The sequence below is a fragment of the Vipera ursinii genome, assembly GCF_947247035.1.
Source record: "Vipera ursinii genome assembly, chromosome: 1".
In the NCBI taxonomy this organism is placed as follows: Eukaryota; Metazoa; Chordata; class Lepidosauria; order Squamata; family Viperidae; genus Vipera; species Vipera ursinii.
In genome coordinates this window covers 286,123,617-286,149,240 of record NC_139512.1, presented here as the reverse complement: position 1 = coordinate 286,149,240, position 25,624 = coordinate 286,123,617, and the positions used below count along the sequence as shown (strand labels likewise).

General features: G+C 35.5%; 1 protein-coding gene across 4 annotated transcripts in view; it reads left to right on the top strand.

Moving 5' to 3' along the window:
• Positions 1–22,728, top strand: part of ARID4B (AT-rich interaction domain 4B) — a 90,642-nt gene extending 67,914 nt beyond the window's left edge. For 3 of the 4 annotated variants that reach the window (XM_083361614.1, XM_083361613.1, XM_083361612.1), the window contains exons 17-24: positions 2,943–3,191; positions 5,685–5,769; positions 6,711–6,897; positions 8,377–9,561; positions 15,101–15,211; positions 16,039–16,254; positions 18,227–18,373; positions 20,984–22,728. In XM_083361614.1, the coding sequence (XP_083217740.1) occupies positions 2,943–3,191; positions 5,685–5,769; positions 6,711–6,897; positions 8,377–9,561; positions 15,101–15,211; positions 16,039–16,254; positions 18,227–18,373; positions 20,984–21,117 (2,314 nt within the window). In that variant the 3' untranslated portion in view covers positions 21,118–22,728. The remainder of the gene's footprint in view (positions 1–2,942; positions 3,192–5,684; positions 5,770–6,710; positions 6,898–8,376; positions 9,562–15,100; positions 15,212–16,038; positions 16,255–18,226; positions 18,374–20,983) is intronic. The other variant, XM_083361615.1, reaches the window with a different exon arrangement.
• Positions 22,729–25,624: the final 2,896 nt, after the last annotated feature.

Genomic DNA, 25,624 nt, shown 5'->3' with positions numbered 1-25,624 from the left:
AACAAGAAACAGTTGAGAACATGTAATGTTTATTATATTATATTATTTTTTTTATTTATCTACAGAAGGCTGGAGACATATCTTGCAGATTCTAGTTTGGCTTTTCTTCTGGATCCAGCATTTGTAACCAAAGATTTCCATTATAACTAAATGTGGCACACATAAAATTTAAATAAAGCTAAAGAGTACTACTGAATACCTACTGCAGCCTGGGAATTTGCTTTCATTAAGAGAACTGAGCTCTTAAGATAGCCACAGAACAATTCATTTGTGGTTTCCTTTCCCATCCATTTGCCTTTATTTCCATTGATTCTTTTAAATAGTTGGGCATAACACAAGAAAAGTACTCAAGCTGCCCAGAATAAAATAAAAATAAAATTCTCTCTTGGGTCAGTATTTTTTATTAAGCTATCACAAAGGTAACATGGTGAACAAAACGAAGGAAGTATGAGGATAAATAGTGGCATAAATACAAGCCCATGGTTCTATGTAACTGCATTTTCTGAGAATGTGGGAGTGGCCTTTAAGTACAGCAGCTCCATCAATTGCTTAGGTTTATGTTATATTCCTAATTTTTCCAAGAGTTGATGGATAAATAAGAAGCAACATTTAAAAATGTAAAATTTAGTCGTAACCTAAATCTGATCCATTATTTCCGATTTACTGCAAATCAGCTAGGCATCTATCTACTTCACTAGTTGGCCATTCTCGTTTTATTCTATTCTGATAGTAAACTATTGTTATGCTAAAAGGATAGAATTATCAATTAATCTCATTCATCAGCTTTAGATATTTTAAAATGAGAATTAAAATACTGGTGATATAAATTAGTAGAAAGGAGAAGAAGAGAACGGGAGGTAAATGCTATCTGCTATTTTTAGATCTCTTTAATATTCCTTAAGAAGAGTATTTATGATTTCTAAATCACTTAAACAGTTCCATACACTCAGTGGCATTTTTCTGTTTAGTTTTTAATAATATTTGAACTTTTTATGCTTCCTCCTTAGCCTGACTCTGAAGTAAAGTAAACCAATTTTGCAATGTTGTACCTTTCTATACTGTAGTATGAGGAAAAAAGGGTTTTCTATTCAAAAGCATTTTAAATAAGAAAAAGCTATTTGAGTGATCCCCAAACACTTTTTGTATTGTTAAAAGTGTCTTCAACAGTACTAAAAATACTAAGGTACGGTTTGATCTTTTTTGGGAGACTGGTTATATTACTAAGTAAGAAAGATATATGTATTAAAATGAACTTTTATTACGTAACTGGTGGGAGAGAGCTATTAAACTGCATTAAATTAAAAGATGAGGGTTTTTTCACAAATTAAAAATTACAGTTTAGATTTATCATTTCTACTGCAATATTTCTATTGTAATTGTAATCTGTTCAACCACGCTTATTGTGGGTTGAGATTTTCTTTAACATAATGCTCAATTATTAAAACATAATTGTTTTTAATACCATAAGTTAAATATATTACCAGAGAAAAATATAGAGAAAGAATATGGAACAGGAGTGAACTGTGGGAGTAACCAGAGTTTTGTTCTCTGCTTCTCATAACTTATTACCAAGATTAAGAAGCAGGCTAATTTTTTATACAGATAGTCCTTGATGTACCATTGGCACCAGAATTTCTGTTGCTAAACAAGCTGGTTATTAAGTGAGTCACACCCAATTTTATGATCTTTTTTGCCATGGTTGTTAAGCAAATCACTGCAGTTAAGTGAATCCTGCAGACATTAAGCAAATCCAGCTTTCCCTATTGACTTTGGTTGTCAGAAGCTGGCTGGGAAGGTTATAAATGGTGACCACATTGCAACCATTGTGAAAACATGCCAGTTGTCAAGCATCCAAATTTTGATCATGTGACTCTGGGGATGTTACAATGGTCATAATGTGAGGACTAGGTATATGTAATTTTTTTCAGCACTGTTGTAACTTTGGTCACTAAATGAATGGTTGTAAGTCAAGGACTAACTGTACTGGATAAAATAATGTGACTTCAGCAGAAACAGGCAAAGTTAACTGCCATATAGTGTATTCATTTCTGATCTACTCAATCAAATGTGGATCCTTAATTTTGAGTTCTTTCCTTTCCCAAACTGAAATTCACTAGAGAAAATAAAGCCCCTGCCCAGCATTTAACAGAGAAATATTTCTTAAGTCCAAAAACATAATAAATTAGTATTGAGTTTTAAAGTTTATATTATTTTGGAACTCCCAATAATATTCCTATTATTTAGAAATCTTTTTTTCTTTGAGCCTCACAGTACTCTGATAAACTCTCTTGAGGCTTAGGTTACTGCTTCAACTTTGAAAAACACTAGTTCAAAGCATTTTTGAATGTGCTGATTTTAAACTAAAATATTAATCACACATAAATAAAATAGGATAAAATAATCAAATGTGTTTTCTAAATAATCTGTTACTGATTGAGCCATCATAACAAAGAGAAATCAGAGATATAGTATACTCTAAGGACTAGTCCTATGTAAAGCACACTAAACTGATACAATTTCAAGAGGAAAACATACTTCAGCTAAGAATAATTTGTCCCAGTAGCACTGTAACATACATCTTTAGCTTCCAGAGATAGTAATGAAACATTTTCATTAAACCAAGTCATCTTTTAAAATCTTCCTTAAAATGCCTCCTTTGTCACTATTCTGATTGTTTGCTATTTTCTTGTCAGTTGCCAACTCAATTAGAAATCACTCATCTTTAAAGGATTTCATATATACATGTATGTATACATATACACACACATATATACGGACGCGTGTATATACCTATATCTTTCTGTCTATCTATACATATAAATATATATGGAACCTGCTATTCCTCACTTTCTGTGCATCCCCAATATTAATCAGTATACACCATTTGGCACTGAACATTTTTTCAATATTTTTATTAACTGACATTTTTTAAACCTTTCAAGCGATGTCACCATTAAGGAAGAAGATGAAGAAGGAGAAGAGGAGGAGGAAGAAGAAGAGGAGGAGGAGGAGGAGGAGGAAGATGACAAAAATGAAGAGGAAGAGTTTGAGTGTTATCCACCAGGCATGAAAGTCCAAGTGCGGTATGGACGAGGGAAAAGTCAAAAAATGTATGAAGCTAGTATTAAAGATTCTGATATTGAAGGTGGAGAAGTCCTTTACTTGGTGCACTACTGCGGATGGAATGTGAGGTAATTGAGATTTAGCTAGTGATTACTTCCTTTAAAATAGTCTAAAATACACTTGTGTATTCTAAAACACATAGAATATTACTGCTCTGTGAAGATCATCATAGTACTTAAAATTGTTTTTATTTTAGGGAAAAAATAGCTAAGTAACCTGTAAATAAAAAAAAATCATTGAGTCAGTCTCCTGCCTCAGTTTTATCTTAATATTAAGCAATGATATAACATGTACATTTCTTATTCTGCTGTCATGTTATGTTGGACAAAATATAATTACTTCTACACATTTTTCAAAACCTAAACTCAAACCTTTTAATATGCGGTAGAAGTGAGATGAGGTTTCATTTGGAAAATCTGGATTAAATCCAATAATCATTCTCTCTGAGTACCTAGAATCTTTATCTATACTTTCACATGGTCAAACTTAGTTTCTTGTTGGCATATATTTCTTTAAAAGATCCATCTTCGCATAGTCTTATATTTCTATTTTATGTCTGAGCATCTTCTCTTTATTCTGGCTTATTGCCATAACTTTTGTGCTTTTGGGGAAATGGAAAATTTGATATTTTTGCCAAAATAGTCTTGTCTTCTTTTATACCATTTACTAAGTATTCCAATCTATGCAGTTCCTGTATTGCTCAATTCTTCATATCTTTCACACATTCCCTTTATTGAAATGTTCTTTGCACAGACTTTGTAACTGGCCTTTTACTTCTGGATATTTCTAAATAAGTTCCTTAATCATCTTTGCTTACAATCTGCATTACTTTTATCAGTAATTTCGTCTAGGAAGACCTAAGAAAGGCCATGCTTAAACTCTTTGGGTGTTGGCCAAACATGAGTCATAATTGAAAAACCTTGCCATGCTTACATCTTAATTTTTATAACTGAATTTTATAGCTCGATGAAGTCACCACTAATCAGACAAATAAAAAGCTGGTATTAAAGATCATGAATGTTAGGGGTCTTATTTTCTTTTGCTTTCTTAACTTGTGCCTCACGTTCCTTTTTTAACTTCATGGGATATGTATTTCAGAAAAGTAAAGGAATGTATTTTATGTCATAGAATATGTACTTTCAGGATTCAAACGTGAATGGAAGCCTTTCCACGATGAAGACTTTCCTTGCTGTAGACATTACTGAAAATGTGGGCCTTTAAAATCAGTGGTACAAATTCAGAGGCAAGGACTCTGTAATACATGCCCTCGGGTACATGTTTTCAGAATGATTTTAATTTTGACTGATGTTTAGATACTAGTGTTTACAAGGGCTTTTTTATGCTAGCTTCTCTGGAGTATGATACTGAGATGTTCTGTACAGTAGGAAATATATACTTTAAAGGCAAAGGAATGTGGTTGTAGCTGGATCCAATCTGACTTGTTCACCGGAACCAGAGATTTAGTCTTCCAAGCTTTCGGACTCGTGCTGGAGCGTGTGGTTGTAATTCAGATTTCCCACTGAGATTGTGATTCTACCCAGCAAAACTTCTATTTGTAACACAAACCCTAAATATATACTCTGGACTTCTTAGCTTAGATTACAAGGATAGAGTAGTGTTTTATTTTGACATGAATCGTATAGTACAGCGTGTGTGTTTGTATGTGTGTTTTATGAATGAGATCACTTTGGCAATTGTATTTTTAATTGCTTGGGTATTTCTTTTATGTTCTTTTGTGATAAATATATGCTACTGTAATACACTGTATCCTGTTTTCTACCAGAATATGTTAAGATCACTGTATAGATATCTCACCTGACTCCTTGTGCCTGATGACTTAGATAGAATAGTATGAATTATTATAATTTAAAAGATTACTTAGCAGTAGTATAACATGCTTATTTCATTAGTTTTTTTAGCCTGGGGGGGGAGGTGGCTAAGACAATATGTTAATTCTGATTATATCAATGCTTATTTGGATTGTGTAATTTGAATTAAATTCTAAATATATGTTGTTGATGGGAGAAAGAATCTAGTAAAAATTTCCTTAATTTTTATATCAGAACTATTACAGGTTTTATAGGAATATGGAAGCGCAGCAAAAAAAAATTTAATCAAAATAATAGCTAGATTTCATATTCTGGAACAGATATTGTAGATAATTGGATTTTGCTTTCATCTTACATTCATTCCTCAGTGTTTTCTTTCCACATCTGCTCCAGAATTCTGGTTGACTGGAATCTCTAAAGAAGATTTCAGATAATGATTTGAGAAAGGGAATTTTCTCTTGCCTTGTCAAATGTTTGCTAATTTGATATTGGATTTACCTCTACATTTTTAACACTGCTAATGATAATAACATGCTTCATGTCTGCTCCATTTTAATAGTAAGCCATTCTGTAAATATCTCCAGAAAAATAATTATTGTTGTTATATAATGAACATAAAAATATATCAAATTGTTAGAGAAGATATAATTTTATAAAATGTATACTTGTTTTTCTGTAGCTTACATTTAACTATCTCCAAAATATAAATTTATGTATTTCAATTCTTTCTAGGTATGATGAATGGATAAAAGCGGACAAGATAGTGAGACCAGCAGACAAAAATGTACCCAAAATAAAGCATCGAAAGAAAATAAAGGTAGATTATTTTAGATTGCTAATGCTGAATATTACCTGTAGAAATAGAAAGACTTTCATAATTAGTTACTACTGATAGCAGCTTTCTACCAGAAAGAAGAGTTACATAGGGATTTCATTTTCATATTTACTTATCATTATGCCACTCATTGTGAAGTAACATACTTGAGTCTTCTCCTGATTTGTTGGCAAAACTGATAACAAATCTGATTATTTCAAATTATGTTACCACGTTTATTCGGACACACAATTAGCCACATTGATAATCATTTGATAAACTACATTATTTCTTTTAATAAGCAAACTTTGTAGCCTGAAGATTTTTCTTCACACACATAGCAGAAGTCAGAGATGCAAAACAAGGTGGTTAAATAGCCGTGCAAAGAGCTAAAACTTTTTTAAGACTATATGGTGATCATAATCTATCATACCTACAGAAATAAACATTATGAATAGACCTGAATCAATTTTTAAAAACCCTCCAAATTGTTCCTCAAAATGAAGAAATTCAAAAATCTTACTCTGCCTATTTGCGCATTTTGCCCCTGTAAACCTGAGTTCTTCCCAGCCACTAAATATTGCCTTCAAGCTGTTCAAATCTTTTCAGTGATTTCCAAGTCATTGAATAGAACTCAACCTGTAGACAATAATAACGTTGTGTCTAAAATTACCAATTTGAAAAATGGATACTTAAAATTCTGTAAGATGTAGATATGTATCAGAGAGGATGTGAAATGGTTCTGCACAATACTAAGGTCTATAGAAGATTTACAAGTATATAATTTAGGTATCTATTCTAAAAACATGTTTGGCATCTCAACTAGATTTACTTTATATGATGTCTTGCCATTTGATTTTGTTTTATTCTCAACATCCTGTTAATTCTGATATAAGATAAATCATATGGGTATATTAATAGAATATATCTTTCTTTTAAACTAGAATAAAGCTGATAAAGATGAGAAATATTCCCCCAGAGCATTTAAATTACGCCGTTCATCGAAACCACCATTTCATGTTGGTATATCACCTGAGATGGCATCCAAGCCTGACATCGCTGAAGCCAAAACTTCTGAACTAGTTCCAAATAAATCTTTAGAGATTATTTCTATCCTTAATGGACTGCAAGGTAATGAGCACAAAAAAGTATTTCTTTCTGAGAGGAACAAATCCAAGTCCTTCATCTTCATGACAGTTTAAAGGCAGAGCCATTTGTATTTTTTAAGCTGCTTCTGTGAGCAGTCATAATTTGAGCAGGATCTATCATCACATAGCTTGTGCTTTGGCAAACCCAAATTCCAGCGAATTTGGCTTCCCATGACATGGGAAACCTGAGCTACTTATTCAGACCTTCTTTATTTATTTATTTTTAATTAGATTGGATTTCTCTATAATGTTGATAAGAGTTTGGTTTTTGCTTTTTATCTCCTTGTTTAAGAATAAATCTATAGTGTACGATGGCCAATGTATTATTGTTAGCTCCTTTTTTATTTTGTTAGCTTCCTACTATTCTAGATTCATCTGTTCCTGTGTTTATTACTAAAATTATAATTCCAGTTTTAATTTTGTTTAACCTGAGCATCCCTTTAGTGTTTGCCTCTTCCCAATTTTTAATTAGTACTTTAGATGAATTCAAGGGTTGTTTTACTGTCAGAATTTCGGCTGATTGAAACGATCTCCATGAAATCCATTTCAGTTTAAAAATTATCTGAAGCAGCAGGTTGCTGATTAAGATGATAAACCATTGTTGGACGTATATAGTTTTACTTAATTCTTTGGATATAAACATATATAGTAGGGGTACACAACCTTTTTTTTAGTTTGGATGGTACATCTTGTTTTTCTGCCTTCTCTGAGGGATGCAGAAAATGTGGCTAGTAAATGGGCATGTCCTTAATTATTAATTGGTTTTTGAAGTTTGCGGGATAGCTAGGAAGTACAATGGATGCCTTAAGCCTTGTAGAATTTCCTAATCCTGAAAAAACAGAGGTAAAACTATTGGAGTCAAGAATGCTTTCTTTTGGTGGGGAAAGGGGAACTTTCTCCTTTTCTCATTCACTGTTTCTTTCTGTATGCAGCATATATTTGCCTTTGTGCTCCAAAACATAAACAGTTTCAGAATAATTCTCATTTCTATTGCCTGATTGCCATTTCAACAGAATGTTTCATCACTTGACTTAGCTTGTTTAATGAAAGTATGTTTCTTCCTATACCATATTTGTAATTGTTTTATTATTTGTATTCACATATTCAATTAATATTGAATATGACACATATTGTTTAGGATACCAAAAGTTGGGGAGGGACATTTTGTTATTAATTGCAAGAAATGATGTAAAAACTGGACTCATTTGAAAGATGTTCATGTGTTCTGATTATTACAGAAAACTTTGTCCTTAAGTGGTAGTTTGTTTATGTAGTAGAAACTTTGGATTCAATCCATTGTCATACTTTCATATAGACATTATTTTTTTCTTAAAAAAATAAATTCAAATAGGGATACCACTCACAGAGAAGTTAAAGGCTAATTCAGATGTTTGAAACATATCTACATGTAGGATTTTGATACTAGAGGAGTTGATTTTCTTACTTTTTTTTCCTCCTGTAGCATCTGAAAGCTCAGATGATAGTGAACAAGATGATGACCAAAGTGCTCCAAATGTCTATAGCAATGGGAAGGAGGATCCTCAAGATGAAACTTTGACCCAAGACAATAATGAAGTTTGTCTGAAAGAGCAAATCAGCTTATCCATGCCAGAAGAAACAGTAACCCTTGGAGATGCTACAGCTTCCAAGCCAGTATCAAAATCCCCAGAAAGACACCAGAAAGAATTGACAGAATTATCTGATGATACTGACTGTGATGGTGACCATGCAAGTGCCAAGAAAAGGAAAGAGATAAAAAAGGAGGCAACGGATAAAATAAAACGCGGTAAACGAAGGTACTGTGTACCTGAAGAATGTTTAAAAACTGGGTCCCCTAATAGTAAGGATGAGAAATCAAATGGCAAAGATGTACTTAGCTTGGAAAACAGCAGTAATAGTTCTTCAGATGACGATGAAGTAAAAAATAAGTTAAAATTAACACCTAATAAGAAGTATAATGGGTTAGATGATAAAAGGAAATCTTTACGGACGAATGCTTTTTATCCTGGGTTCTCTGAAGTGTCAGAGAAGAGAATAAAGCTTCTAAGTAACTCTGATGAAAGGCTTCAGAATACCAGAGCAAAAGACCGGAAAGATGTGTGGTCAAGTATTCAGGGGCAATGGCCTAAAAAGACTCTCAAAGAACTTTTTTCAGATTCTGATACAGAAGCAGCAGCTTCTCCACCCCATGCTTCTCCCGAAGAGGCAACACCAGAGGAGCATCTGCAAACCCTTGAAGAAGAGGATACCTCTTTGTCTAGTTCTAAAGTTGAAAGATCTTTGCCACTAAGCACAGATACAAAACCTGTTGAAGAAAAGCCAGCGGAAATGAATGACAAGAAAATTGAATTCCCAAGTAGTGGCAGTAATTCAGTTCTAAACACCCCACCCACTACACCCGAGTCACCTCCATCTGTAACAGCAGCAGATTCCAGCAGGCATCAGTCGGGCATATCTATTTCTGAAACTCTGGCACCGAGTCAAGAAGAAGTACGAAGCATCAAGAGTGAAACCGATAGCACAATTGAGGTGGACAGTATTGGAGGAGAACTGCAGGACCTTCAGTTGGAAGGAAACGTATCTCCTACAGGCTTTGATGCCAGTGTCAGCTCCAGCAGCAGTAATCAACCAGAACATACTGAGAAAGGTATAATAAATCCAATTCCCTTAAGTATGTATCTGTCTGGCTGAGGATTATGGAAGCTATAGTCCAACACATTCAGACAGTGCTGGATTCAGAAGGGCTAATCTGCTTCATTATAGCCAACCATGGAAATTGAATGAGATAGTTTCAGATTTCAGTGTGTCATTATTCACTGTATTTGCCCTGATGGGAGGGTTGGGTCGAGAGTAATGATGCAGCTGGTTGTGAAGGTAATTTTAATCATACAGTATCTATTTGACATTGCTAACCAACTCTAGTAGATTTTGTTTCTTTCATGTTTGCTCTTTTGAGGTTTCTTATATTACCATGTATTCAAAACACGTTTTTCACATCTTAGCTGAACTTGTAGATGCTTAGAAGCCAGGGTGATAAGGTCTCAGTATTAGGTTAGTAGTCTTTTTACAAAGATGGGTCCTTTGAAGTTAGTAATAAAATATTCCTAGCAATACTCTTTTTAATAAAGTACTGTTTTGAAATTTTAAGTTTATTTGCTAGTTAAACCACATCAATAGAACCAAAATTCTGGGTTTTTTTAATTGTCTTCTTTTTCTTTTTAATCTGTACATTCTAGCCCCACCTCACAAAACTGAAGTACAGCTGGTCCTCAACTTATGACCACAGTTGGGACCAGAGTTTCCATTGCTAAGCAAGGCATTGTTAAGTGTACCACACACAGTTTTTAATCTTTTTTGGCCATCGTAGCTAAGTGAATCACTGCAATTATTAAGTGAATCACATGGTGGTTAAGCGAATCCATCTTCCCTTATTGATTTTGCTTGTCAGAAGCTGGCTGGGAAGGTCAGAAATGAAGATCACAGGACCTTAGGACACTGCAGCTGTTGTTGATCACATGCCCATGGGCATGCTGTGACAGTCGTAAGTGTGAGGACTGTCATAAGTCACTTTTCTCAGTGTCATGGTAACTTTGAATAATTGCTAAATGAATGGTTGTAAGTCAAGGACTAACTGTACTGCAAAGGCCCATTGAAAACCAGTGGTAAACCTTTGCTTTAGTAAAACTAATTCTCACCCAGATGGTTTGGTTCATTTCAGACGTCTTCAGATCAAGTTTCAGGGTTTTGACTGCCTTTATTGACCTGAGGATAATTCTGTCTGCAGATCTTATTGACATCTCATCAGTTTTAAGTGATATACTTTTTTCGCATTCATGGACTAAAGGAAAAAACTTGCATAGTAAAACATTGCATAACCATTATTGATTACAGAGTTCATGCACATAGTATAACAGTGTAGATAGCATTTAAGGACATATAATTAATTGCCTTTATTATCTAATAAGTAATTTAAGTAAAATAAATCAGAATGCCATAGGGATTTAGAAAGGAGAGGGGTAATAATTACACAGAACTGACAGTGTAACAAAACATAGGCTGTAATTTCTATCCCACCTGAACTATCAGGACTCCATCCTGTAGCAAATGGGATTTTCCTATATTTCCCTTCCAATATGGTACTGCTGTGAGGAGAACATTTAAACGGATCAGGGTTAAAGTTCTTCTGAATTTTGAAAGTGATCTTGTTCAAGTAATTGACTGATTTAAAATTTAGAACCTGGTTGTCAATAAACGCTTCATCGGGACAAGCACATAATCCCATTGACCTTCTATATCTAAAATCCTGTGTTTCAAAGTTAAGTTACCGTGCTGTAACCCCGAAGGCAAAAGAGCATCCCAGAAAAAAAGATTATAATTTTTCCAGGAAGAATCAAAATCATCGGCTATAATTAAAGTGGCCCATCCACCTGAGCTATGTACCAGTTTCAACCAAACATTAAAGATAATGGTTATGATCTTTAAGTCCTTACATGGCATGGGTCCGGGGTACCTTGAGGACCACCTGCTGCCGGCGTCAACTCCCCTCCGCCCTGTGCGTGCCCACAGAGAGGGCCTCCTCAGGGTGCCTCCGGTCAGGGAATGTCGACTGGTGGCCCCCAGGGGGAAGGCCTTCTCTGTGGGCGCTCCGGCGTTATGGAACCAACTGCCGGTTGAGCTCCGGATGGCATCGGACCGTCGCTCCTTCTGGCGCGGGCTGAAGACCCACTTAGCTGGTCTGGCCTGATGGGGAACATTAGGGTTTTTTTAATGGGTTTTTTACTGTTTTTATTGTTATTGTAATTTTTATTGGGCATTTGTTTAATTTCTTTTTAATTTTTGTATTGTTATTTATATATGCCCTGTTAACCGCCCTGAGTCCTTCGGGAGAAGGGCGGTATACAAATTGAATTAATAATAATAATAATAATAATAATAATAATAATAATAATAATAATAATAATAATAATAATCCAAAGCTTCTAAATTACTTCTGCTTCTCAATGAAACATTATATTTGGGACATAGCAAGGGACCAGGAAAACATTTCTTGAGAAGTTAGGTTTAACTTTCTCTAATATTGCCTCCTGTTACAAAGCTCTAATTGAATCCCATACAATAGCTGGGCATAACTTAACAGCAATTGGATAAACTCTGCAACTCAGTTAAAGTGGAAAGCTTGAATAGTTGAGGATGATTTCTGTGTTCTTTGGGATACATAGTCCTGCTGGGCATCTCAGGCTCCAGAGGCTTAGAAAGCCAACCCTAAGTATTTAAAAAAATTGACTTGTTTGATGATGTGTTCTCCTGTTTGGCAATTTTATAACTTGGATATTCAACTCTTAGAATAGTTTATAGCACATCATCTTACAGGTCTTACGAGATTCAAAGGCAAAACTACCACATAGTCAGCATATAAAAGGCAATTGACATGTTATTGTCCATCTTAGGATGGAAAACCTGGTTGCTTAAAATAGCTAAGTAGTGGGAGGTAACATAGCAGTCCTGCTTTCTCTGTTTTTTTCACTATTTCTTTGGTTAGATGTCCTTGCGCATTACATCGTGACTTTTACTTGTGTTGTCATACATGTTAAATATTAATAGGAACAGATACTTATCAATTGTGGAATCATTAAATTTGCATCACAATTTGGTCCTGAATATTGAATTGAATCCAAGCTTAAGTCAGTGAAAGCCACAAATGGAGATGAACCACATTTCAAAGGATACCTTTTCCCAAATGCTGAGCACTATAGCATAAGCTAATGTAAACCTGCCTGCCCTGAATATTGCCTGTTTGTCTCTCAGGATCAATTCATATCCATTCAATCTAAGCAGTAAAATGCTTAGGTTGTATTTTACTGCATTTAGGCAGCCATTAAGCAAGTACCATGGTCGTAAGTGCTAACTAACCCATACTTCTGAATGGGCAGTTTTTGCTGGAAACTGGCAAAAAATGTCACAGATCATGATCATGGGATCATGGGGTGCCATAACTAGTTGTAAAGGCGAGCAGGTTGCCAAGCGCTCAAAATGTGCCCATGTGCCCCCCGGGGGGGGCTATTTTACAGTGGCTTTATGGGTCATCATGATTTCAAATGGTTGTTATGTGAGTAAGTAGTAAGTTAAGGACTATATCAGTCTTACCATCAGTCTGAGAAGACTAATAGCACCTGGGCAAGCTTTGTTACAAAAATAGCAGGATAATAAAAGAATTCTATCAAATGTTGTTAAATATGATCAAATTTGTTGGCAAGTGTAAACTTACGGTAAATGGTGTATTGCTGTTTAGCAACACTACTTAATTACCAACCAGTGATGGGTTACTACCAGCCGAGTAATATATTTGCCAATATCACTGCTGTCAGATTCAGTTTAAAAGGCAGTTTTGGATAAAGCAAAATTTTTATAAAGCAGAATCCTCTAAAATTCCCAGTCTTGTCATTGGATTGTTGCAGTAACGGCAATATTGTTTTATTCTCTGATCTGGAGATTGACTATGCAGTCTCACAAGCTCATCATCAATCCCAGTTTTTTCACTGAAGTTTCCAGCCTGTATAATATATATTGATGGAAACCTACTTAATAAACCTTCCAAGTATAATTTTATTTTACTTCACACAGTTTTTTTATTTGATCTCGAATAAGTAAAGGATGAGTGAATACATTAACAATAAATGACTCTTGAAGAATTTAAATATTGCAGGGCAATTCATTCTTTCACATTGCTATGACATATTGTTGTAGGGATTGCAAACTAGTGATTTGGTGCTGGGAAGAAGTGGAAATTAACAAACAAGACAAATGCAAAGCTCCCCCTGTCCCACTCCAAACTCTGCTTCCATAATAATATTTCTATTCCTCCAAGCACAATGCTCCCAAATGCCAGGTTTCTTGTGACAAAACTACATCATAATTGGAGATATAAACTAGGATCTTTTCTTCTGACTTTCCAGGCTGCATAGTTCTAAGGATAGGGCAAATGAGCTAGATAAATATTGTTTGGCTTGCCTGGAGGGGAGGGGATTTCAGAGATGTGTCTGGGGGGAATCTTGAAATCTGGTGAAACCCCCTGTCCTAACAAGGTCTGATATTACGAGACAGCCCACAGCAGTTCAAAGAGTAACCTTTGGTGAAGGTGAGATAATGGAAGAGATAGAAGTAGAAATGAGAGTGAACTTGAAAGTGAAACAGAGAACTATTCTACTGCTTCTATAATTTGCACCTCTTGCCTGGAATCATTATCTTCCTAAAAATATGAAGAATTGCTCTGAAGTGGTTCTATTTCTCTCTCTTAAGATAGCTTTCAAATGGGGTAATTTGAGGATAGTTGCTGTTTGAAAGGATAAATATTATAAGGAGTTCCTTGCAGCTCTGTTCTGTCAGATATGAAGCAGGATACTATTAATATACTAATAATCCCCAAATTTATAATTCTGTAATATTGTCAAATAATAATTTGGTTCTCCTGAATGCTTACTGCAGTCAATAATAGGTCCAGTGAAGGATAATAAATTGAAATTGAATCCAGGCAAGATGGAGGTGCTCGTTGTGAGGGGTCACAGTTCCAAAAAGTTGGTAGATTTTCCTGTAATGAATGAAGTCATGTTGTCCCAAATAGAGAAAACAGTTTGAAATTTGTGTGTGTGTGTGTCTGTGTGTGTGTGTGTGTGTGTGTGTGTGTGTGTGTCCCAATCTTTATCTGGAGGAGGCAATGGCCAGGAGCACCTTTATCCACCTCAGCTGTTATGTCAGAATAAAATACCACGTACTTAGTTCATATGCTGGTTACATTCAAGCCTGATTAGTGTATTAATTTCTGTGGGCCTGCCTTTATGTCTAGTCAGGAATCTTCAGTTGAGAAAAGTTATTTAGTATGAATAAGAAAATTTTAACTATGAATTTTAGAAAATTCTGTTTTCTCTCTCTCCCTTTTAAAATGTTACTACAGTTTCCTGATTATCATTTTAAAAAAAATTAGTTAATACATTTTAAGGTGTCTGTGTTTATGTTAAGCTGCAGCCATTTTGAAGACACTTGCACTGTTTTGTTTTTGCTTTATCTGTTCCCAACTAGATTGTAAAAAGTTATCACTGCAAAATAGTAGATAGTAGCAAAATGATATAGATGATCAAAATCAAAATGTGTTTCTGATGTATTGCATGTAAAATATCTTTTTTATGTTAAAGCTTGTACAGGTCAGAAAAGACTTAAAGATAGCCAGGGTGGTGGTCCCTCAAAAAAGCAGAAAAGAAGTCATAAAACATCTGTGGTGAACAACAAAAAAAAGAACAAAAGTAGTAAGTATGGCAAATTGATGGAGTGTAAAACTTGCGTCTTAAAACCTCTGAATAGATCATGAGCTGAATCCAAACCTTCTGGAATCGGGAGAAACAAAAGTTTCATACCTTGTATTTATACTGGCAGAATAGAGAGGAAGGAATTTTTGCTGGTTCCTTTTCTCTGCAGCCCTCTCCGATCTCCCCCAAAGCATTGAAGATCCTCCTTTAAAAGTACTTCCCCTTCCTCTTTCAGCCTGCCAAAACATTCTAAATTGAACCCCGCTTAAAGATTGCTTCCACCCTTAGGAAACTGTGCAGTGCTCCCCAAGAGCCTTGGTGCAGCAGTGGGCTAATGCCTCCTTAAGTAACACCAGCTGCCTGCAATTAGTGCAGGTTCGCATCCCACCAGGCTCAAGGTTGACTCGGCCTTCCATCCTTCCGAGGTAGGTAAAATGAGGACCCAGATTGTTGGGGCAATAAGCTGACTTTGTAATAATGCCGCTTGGGGGGGGCATGCGAAAGCCCTAATAAGCAGGCATATACATAGAATGAAGGCTATTGCTAAGCATATTTGATTTGTGCTTAGATTGTAAGCCACCCTGAGTCTTCGGAGAAGGGCGGGATATAAATGGGATTAAAATAAAATAAATAAAAATAAAAGTGAGTCATATTCTTACTTATCTCTAAAAAATGCAAGCTTTTAATTTATCTGTGGAAATATTCCATTATATAGTTTATTGGAGGATAAGAATACAATGCTTTTTGTGACTGTATATAAGTATTTGAAGTGCTGAAATGTTTATCAGTCTAAGCCTATACAATTCATTTGTTGTCTCTTCTTTCAGCAAACAGTAGTGATAGTGAAGAACTTTCTGGTGGAGAAAGTATTACCAAATCCCAGCCAGCAAAATCAGTTTCTACAGGGGTGAAATCTCAGCATACAAAAGCTCCAGCTAGAACACAGTCTCCTGGAAAATGTGGGAAAAATGGAGAAAAAGATTCTGATCTCAAAGAACAGAACAGTCGTTTGCCAAAACTTTACAAATGGAGTTTCCAATTATGTAAGTAAAGATTTCCTGTGGCTGAGTTTGCTCCTCCTGAATTCTGGAAGGGTACCAAGTGCTTTGAATTCATATCTGCTGAATTCCCAAGAATGGACATAACCTTTCATTTTCATATGATGCAGTAAAATAGTCGGTAAATTATATGGAAAAGCATTATTATGCAAAGCGTAAGAAGTAATAAAACCTCAATTAAAGGAGGGAGGAGATTAAAGGAAATCTAATTACACTTAATTTATACCTACACTGTTCACTATACCTCTTCATAAATTTGTATTTTTGAAAACCATTACTATTATTATTATTATTTCTATCACATCCATACATGGCTTCCTATGTTTCTTTTGTTCCTTAAACATTCCTTTTCTCTTTCTTTGGAAATCTCATCAACTTCATAAATTTTCTCAGTCTTTCCCATTCTGTCAACCCATTCATCCTTCATTCAAATATTTATTTTGAAATTCAATAACTATTCTTTCTGTATGACCCAAACACCTCAGGGTTTGTCTTTTATACTGATAACTCATTTTTGTATTAAATTCTTGTTTTACTGCATTCATTTCTCCTGATGTAATAACTCTTATTTCCATATAATATACATAGCCATTTTGCTTTTGACAAATATTCCGTTTTTGACAACAGTCCATATAGTTTCCATTACATTTCTACCAGCATTGGTATGTCATAAAATTTTACAAGAATTTTTTTCCATCCTGTTTTACCAGGGTCCATAGATCCATCTATTTGCTCTTATTTTTCCACTACTTATATGTAATGTGATCATTCACTCCATTTTCCTTATAAAACACAGCTAACTTGGTCTTCAGTACAGATAGTCCTTGAATGACGACTATAACGGAGCCCATAATGACATTCATAAATCATTATAGTCATAGGTTGAGGCACCCACGTGAATGGAAGCAGTTTTGTTAAGTGAACCCCATTCATTTGAATTGATGTTTTGCCACAAACTGGCAAAAATACTCATGACTCATGGTCACATGTCTCTGAAAATGCTGTGATGGTTTATAAAGCTGACTTGCCTAACATGTAGTCACATGACCAGGAAGTGGCATGACCATTTATAATGGCCAGCAGTTCTTGACTGAGAGTAAAATACCTGTTCTATGGCCATCATAGCTTTGGATGGTTGTAAAACAGCTAGTGGTTAAGCAAAGAGGACCTCTGTACATTAACGTTCAGATCCATTCTCTTCATTGCATCATGCAGCCTTCTTAGCTTTCATACAACCATAGAATTCTCACACAACATTCCTATTCCCAAACCTAACCCTAACCCCAAGCATTAATTAAACATTTATCCATAAGTAATCAAACAACCAAAAGGATTTTGCATACTTTTAGCTTATTCTCCATTCCATATTGAGTCTTTTACTAAATATCCCATTTATTATTACACTGGCTTTATTTCCATCACGTTTACTGATTCATCAAGCAGCTCTCAACCACATATTTATGGGGAAAAGTATTCTTTATCACACCCTTTCCTGCTCTTTTTTTCCCAAGACTTATTTTTGCTTACCAAAACAGTTCAGTCACACAATGTGTAATTGTAAATTATTGTTAATTAATTGACATTATTTTTTATTTATTTATTTATTTATTACATTTATATCCCACCCTTCTCCGAAGACTCAGGGCGGCTTACAAGATTAGCAGTATAAATATTGTACTTACTCTAATGTATAAGTAACTAGTTTTGAGGGATTGAACAAACATAAGTTATAAAAATTGGTCTCCGCTAATAGGAATAATATTATAAATATGAGCAACAGTTGTCTGTTCATTTTGTCAAGTATTGCTTTCTCTAAAGGGGCTGAGAGACCGGCATAGATTGATTCCATTGAATGTAATGGAATTACTGAATGTAATGCTATATATGCATTGCTTTCACTAAATAAAAATGAATTGAAATTTTGATGTGGGTTAATAAAAGTTGCTTTATTTGCCAGCTGACTTAGAAAATATGACCAGTGCAGAACGCATTGCAATCCTTCAAGAAAAACTTCAGGAAATCAGGAAACACTACATGTCTTTAAAATCTGAAGTGGCTTCCATTGATAGAAGAAGAAAGCGTTTGAAGAAAAAAGAGCGGGAAAGTAAGTGATTAGGTCTAACTATGTCTTTTTTTACTGGGACGAAATGGAGTTCCTAAACTTAGAATTTCACCCTTAGTTATCTTAAAATATTAGGTCTTAACTCTGCAACTGTTAGGGTTATATTTAATGACTTTGAATTTAAATTTGTTTGAAAGAAGTAAATGTTTTTGGAAGAAAAGTTTTCATAACAGTCGTTATTCCATATATGGGTTTTCAGATCTATAAAATTTTTAAGGACATTTTAGAGTCTTCTAGAATCTAGAATAAGGATCAACACCTCTCCTTTATCTCACCTATTATTTTCAAGCTTAAAGTCTGCAAATACAATGTGTTAAATGGATTTTTAAAAATTTGTCTAGGGAGAGACACAGTAAAAGAAAGGTCCACAATGAAACCAAGGTCCACAAATGGTGGACTTAAATTTTAATCTATTTAGTATTGGTGGGGAGGGTGGATGCAAGTGAGTTTGGAAGATGTATTTCTTCTTGTGCCATACCCATTATTGGATGTTGACGATCACGTTGGCGATCTTGTTTTTATCAGCAGCCACACGAAAAAGTGCTGCTGAGTTTTGTCCAAACCAGTCCCTTAGATTTTGAAGCCATGATGTTCTTCTTCTGCCTGGATCTCGTTTCCCTTCAGTCTTTCCCTGGAGGATTAAATGGAGTATGCCCTATTTTTCTGGGTGTCGCATCACATGTCTGAAATATTCTAACTTTCATTTTTTTAATTGTTTTGATGATTTCCCTTGGCTTTCTCAGACAGCTTATCACTTTATTTAATTACAATTATTTGGTCATCAACATCCATTTCTGGAGGGTGAGTGGCAAAAACTAGCCAACTTTTTGCCTCATGCATAAACTTTTAAAAAATGGAGCTACTACAGGCAGGGTTCAGACTAATATTTTAACTATCTAAACAAGATAAGGTAAGGTAAAGGTTCCCCTGCACATGCGTGCTAGTCGTTTCCGACTCTAGGGGCCGGTGCTCATCTCCGTTTCAAAGCCGAAGAGCCAGCGTTTGTCAGAGGACGTCTCCGTGGTCATGTGGCCGGCATGACTAGATGCCAGAGGCGCACGGAACGCTGTTACCTTCCCACTGTAGTGGTCCCTATTTTTCTACTTGCATTTTTACGTGCTTTTGAACTGCTAGGTTGGCAGAAGCTGGGACGAGTAACAGGCGCTCACTCTGTTACGCGGCACTTGGGATTTGACCCGCCAAACTGCCGACCTTCTGATCGACAAGCTCAGCGTCCTAACCCCACTGAGCCACCACGTCCCTTACAACTAAATATCAGCTAATTATAATATCCACAAACTGTCACATCTTAGTATTTATCCTTATATTTCTGATGATTACTTCTGGCATATGTCAGAAAAAGTTACACTTTCCATAGTAATAATACAGACCACCTTAATTCTTTGATCTAAGTGCCATTTGTTTAGAACTGAGCCAATTTCTTTCTGTGTATCCCAACTCCGTAATGTTTTAAAAATATGGCATGGCCTTAATATTCTGTATATTCACTGATAACAGTGGTGAACATATACAGTTGAGGAATATTCAATTCTGAAAGTGAGAACATATATAGGCTTTGGAGGAATATTTTGTATGTCTGTGGGCATTATTTGAACAAAGGATCTGCCTGATGCTGCCGTTTTAAATTCAGAAAAAGTACTCTGAGGAGTACTCTTGAGGGAGGAGGGAATGGGGGAGAGGGATAGGGAGGGTTAAATAGGGGTGGGGGAGGGGGGGATTAAAGTCAAAATGTATTGTAAATCTTTAAAAAAAAAGAAAAAAGAAAAAGTACTCTGATAATTAAGTCATGTCTGATTTACTGCTTATAAGTTGGAAGTGTGCTTATAATGAACTGTAAATTGGAATTCTTCAAAAATATAAAGTAAGCAACTTGGTCATCCCGCGTATGTTTTTTCTTCTTCACATAAATAAAAAATATAGCACTACAAGATTTTAGTGAATTCTCATAGATCCATTATAAGAAGTAGGCATAGTTAGCCTTATTAAGGGTGAAGACTTTCCTTTTCTTAACTCAGTTCAGAGTGTGTCCATAATTGTGCATAACTACAGCTAGTCCTCGACTTACAATGGTTCATTTCGTGACCATTCAAAGTTACAATGGCACTGAAAAAGTGACTTATGACCATTTTGCACGCATACATCCTTTGCAGCATCCCCAGATCATGTGATCAAAGTTCAGATGCTTGGCAACTGATTCATACTTATGACTCTTGCTGTGTCCCAAGGTCATGTTGCAATCTTCTGACAAGCAAAATCGATGGGGAAGCCAGATTCACTTAACAACCTTGTTACTAACTTATCAACTCTGATGATTCACTTAACATCTGCGGTAAGAAAGGTCGTAAAATGGACAAAACTCACTTAACAAATGTTGTGCTTAACAACAGAAACTTTGGGCTCAATTGTGGTCATAAGTTGAGGACTACCTATATCCGTAAGTTAGTTGGTGGACTACAAGTGTTGAGCAACTAGACTTTTCTAAAATGTACATATGTGTATGCCCCATATTCTATTTTAGTTTCAGCAGCAAACATTCAGATGGGATAATTTATTTGTTTACTATCGTTGCAGGTGCTGCTACCACATCCTCCTCCTCTTCTTCCTCACCTTCCTCCAGTACCATTACGGCAGCAGTTATGTTAAGTTTAGCAGACCCACCCGTGTCCAATTCATCACAGAATGGAATGTCAGTCGAGTGCAGGTGACAGCAAGACTTGCCGAAGCACTTTGCACTTAAAGGCTGCTGAGAGCCACTTTTTATACTGCACAGTGGCACAAAATTCAGACAAGCACTATTTTGTATTTAAAAAAATCTTGACAAGCTAACTTTGCACTTAAGTGCACTTTTATGAAGAAAAAGTACAACAGACTGCTTTTCCTCAAGCAATAATTGTTTCCAACTTGTCTGGGAATTGTATGTTGAATGAATTGAAGGCCTTCCACTGTGGCAAATGGAAGTTGTTCACTGCCAGTAGAATCAATGTGGTAAGCATGCAGTTGTTGGGTAGGCCAAATTAAAACATTAAAGTGGCTTACTGTTCATGTATTCCCTGGTATTTTGTTAAAGCTGGAACATTTGATATTTTTCCATTCTTTAGGAAAAATGAACCTATTTTCATTTTTACAAGATAATTGTTTTTTAACTGTTGCCTTAATGGTGACTGTAACTGTACAAGTCAAGCACAGGTAATTCAGTTCCAAACCTGCCGTTAACAGGATGTTTCTCATCAGATTGACAACCAAATATAAGGATTCTGCTTAAAAGGCTGACTAATGTTTACAGGTTTGAATTAGGCAAAATAGGTTATCGTGGGTTTTTGATAGCCCATGAATTGGAATGAAACTACTGTACTTTGCCATTTTTCTATGAATCAGTATTTTTTTTAATTTTGATAAAATACATTGTGAAAAAGGAAGAAAACGGCTAACAAACTGTATTAAATCTTAATGTACAAAGATTGTATTTAGCCAGTTTAAAGTGTATATTTATTCATAATGAATTATAACACTTATATTTTTGTGTTTTCTTGTAAAAGTTTCTTTTCAGTTAAAGCAACAAATATTTCATTAGTAATGCTTATTTTATTATGAGCTGCAATTGAGAGGTCTTCAAGAAGGAGTAAAGGGTGTTAATATTAAGTCATTGTTGAGAAGAACATTGCCACAAAGGGATAGTTGTTTATAATATAAATAGCTAACTGAGTGGTTGAAATGATTTTTTTTTAAAATTGCCTTGTATAAAATCCAAAATCAATTCAGCTGTTTTCACTTCTATTGACTTTTATGTTGTATTGAACCCATGCCCTCTCGTTTGGCACTTGTATTTAATTACACAACTTTGTAAGACATTTGTATATTGCGGGAGTGTTCATTCGAGCTATTTAATACCTGGCACTGTTAATACACAGTACTTTACTGTACAGATTGTTTTACTGTTTTAATTGTAGTTCTGTGTACTTCTTTTGGCTGGGCTTATGGGGGCTGGCATGTTTTTTTCTTTTTCTGGCAATACAACATGTAAGAATTTCAAACATTCTGTTTGTAGATGCTAGAGTGTCCGAATCTTTACATTTGACTTTTCTAAGAAAAGCATTTTCAGTCTTAGTAGTGTGTGCTTAAAGGTAACTGATTTTATTGAAAATGGTTTCAAACTCTTCATATGTACAGGACTGTAAAAATTGTTGACAAACATTGAAGGAAAGGCATATAAAGAAAAGCTATAAAATATATATTAGGTTCTGCAGACAATGGAATTATGTAATATATTGTAAAAATGTAAGCAAAGGCCTCTGAAATAAAATGCCATAGTTTGTGAATACTGGATTCTGTTTCTAACAGTTTAATTAAGACATTTCAGCATATTCGGCAGCTTTGGCTGTAAATCCAGTGTTGTTCATTTGTTGGTCGTAATAACATTTGTTATTGGGGCAACATAAATGTTTCTTTTGACCAAATTTAAAATTCAGTTAGGTTTCAGGCCTAAATTTTCTTTCCTATCTCCATAAATTATTAGGAGTTCCTAATATCAACAGTGCCCAAAGGGGAATGTGTAAACATTGATCAGTGAACAACGTAACAAAAGCCCAAACCCTTAGTAGGCTGTAAACCTTTCAAACTCCCTCAAGATTTCTGTGATCTTGATTTGGGTAAGCACCTTTGGGTGAGCACCTTTAAATATTCCCTCCTTCTTCTTAAGAGAGGAACTTGCAGCCACAGTCATGGCCGAAATTGTTGGCACCCTAGAAATTTTTCCAGAAAATCAAGTATTTCTCATAGAAAAGTATTGCAGGAACACATGTTTTGCTATACACAGGTTTATTCCCTTTGTGTGTATTGGAACACAACAAAAAAAGGGAGGAAAAAAAGCAAATTGGACATAATGTCAAACAAAACTCCAAAAATGGGCCAGACAAAATTATTGGCACCCTTAACTTAATATTTGGTTGCACACCCTTTGGAAAAAATAACTGAAATCAGTCGCTTCCTATAACCATCAATAAGCTTCTTACACCTCTCACCTGGAATTTTAGACCACTCTTCCTTTGCAAACTGCTCCAGGTCTCTCATTGGAAGGGCACCTTTTCCCAACATCAATTTTAAGATCTCTCCACAGGTGTTCAATGGGATTCAGATCTGGACTCATTGCTGGCCACTTCAGAACTCTCCAGCGCTTTCTTGCCATCCATTTCTGGGTGCTTTTTGACGTATGTTTGGGGTCATTGTCCTACTAGAACAGACATGTCAAACACAAGGCCCGGGGGCCAGATCTGGCCCACGAAGTGGTTTCATGCGTCCCGTGAAGCCATCCTGGAAACAGTGAGGGAACGGCCTCCACTGCCTTGGCCCTGGCCCAGAGACCCTCCTTCTGCCCAGAGACCCTCAGATCTGTCCCACTCCTGCCCAGGCCCCCATAGGCACCCTTGATGCGAATGATGTAGAGTTGGCCACGCCCACCCAGTAGGTCATACGTGCACTAGCCACGCCCACCCAGTAGGCCACGCCCACCCTGGCCATACCCACCCGGCCCCCTGAGGGCAACTGCAATGCTGAAGCGGCATTTAGCATTATTAAATATATATAGAAGACAAAATAAAAAAAGAAAAAAGAAAACGAAAGAAGACTTATTCAAATGCTAGATAAAACTTCTTGACCCTATACTTATTCTGGATAAACTCAATCCATTTTCTCCATTCCATAATATAATGTTCTTGCGAGTAATCTTTCAAATAGGCCGAAATCTTCGCCATCTCTGCCAAGTCGGAAACCTTTAAAATCCACTCTTGTATAGTCGGCAGTTCCTCTTTCTTCCAATATTGACCTATCAAAAGTCTTGCTGCCGTAACTAAATTCAACATCAGCTTAGAGTCCACAACTGTAGCGTCAACAATTATTCCCAACAAAAAAAATTGCGGACAAAACTTTATCCTCCGTTTAAAAATCTTCTGCATATTCCACCAGACTTTTATCCAAAAAGCCTTGACCTTTTTACATGTCCACCATATGTGAAAATATGTTGCCTCTTCATCACCACACCTCCAACATTTAGGCTGATAATTCGGATACATACTTGCAAGCTTTTTAGGATCTAGATGCCATCTATAAAACATTTTGTAAAAGTTCTCTCTTAGACTTTGAGCTTGAGTGAATTTTACATTCCTCACCCAGATCTTTTCCCACGTGTCCATTGTAATAACTTCCTGAATGTTTTGGGCCCATTTTATCATACAATCCTTAACAAGCTCTGTTTCTGAATCGATCTCTATCAATGCAAGATATATCCGTTTAATATGTGCTGGTCCTTGATTTCTAATTTGCTTTATCAAATTTTCATCAATTGTTGCAAATCCATTTTTTTGGTCTTCTTTCCACCTGGCCTGTAACTGAATATATTGAAACCAAGTCTGAACAACCTTCTCTTCTCGCAAGAAACTATATGATTTCAAGCACCAAATATTCCTTTCCAAACTTAAAATTTCCTTGTAAGTAGTCTCATCATGTTTGAAACCAGCATGTATATTTCAGGTGTGATTTTTATATTGCCCACACCTTTTACTTGCCCCAGGTGAGTTTAAAGGAGCATCACATGCTTGAAACAATCTTATTTATCCACAATTTTGAAAGGGTGCCAATAATTTTGTCCAGCCCATTTTTGGAGTTTTGTTTGACATTATGTCCAATTTGCTTTTTTTCCTCCCTTTTTTGTTGTGTTCCAATACACACAAAGGGAATAAACCTGTGTATAGCAAAACATGTGTTCCTGCAATACTTTTCTGTGAGAAAAACTTGATTTTCTGGAAAAATTTCTGGGGTGCCAACAATTTCGGCCATGACTATATATAAAAAGAAAACCCCACTAATAATCCACAATTGATCTGCTAATTAGAAATTAGTATCAAGACTGCTCCAAATTTTGCAGGGGTTGTGCTGGTTCTCATGACATACCAAATAAGAAAAAAGAGCAGACTGTTGTGTTTTGTTGTAGTTACCTATTTTATTTGTTTATTTTATTTTATTTTATTCGATTTATATACTGCCCTTTTCCCGAAGGACTCAGGGTGGTTTACAGGGCAAATTAAAAAAAAAAATACAATATACAGATTTTGTTAGCTCTTTTGTCTAAAGAAAGGTTTGGGATTCTTGTGGAACCAATAGCGATAACATTAGACTTATATACCACTTCATGGTGCTTTACAGTATTTTCCAAGTGGTTTA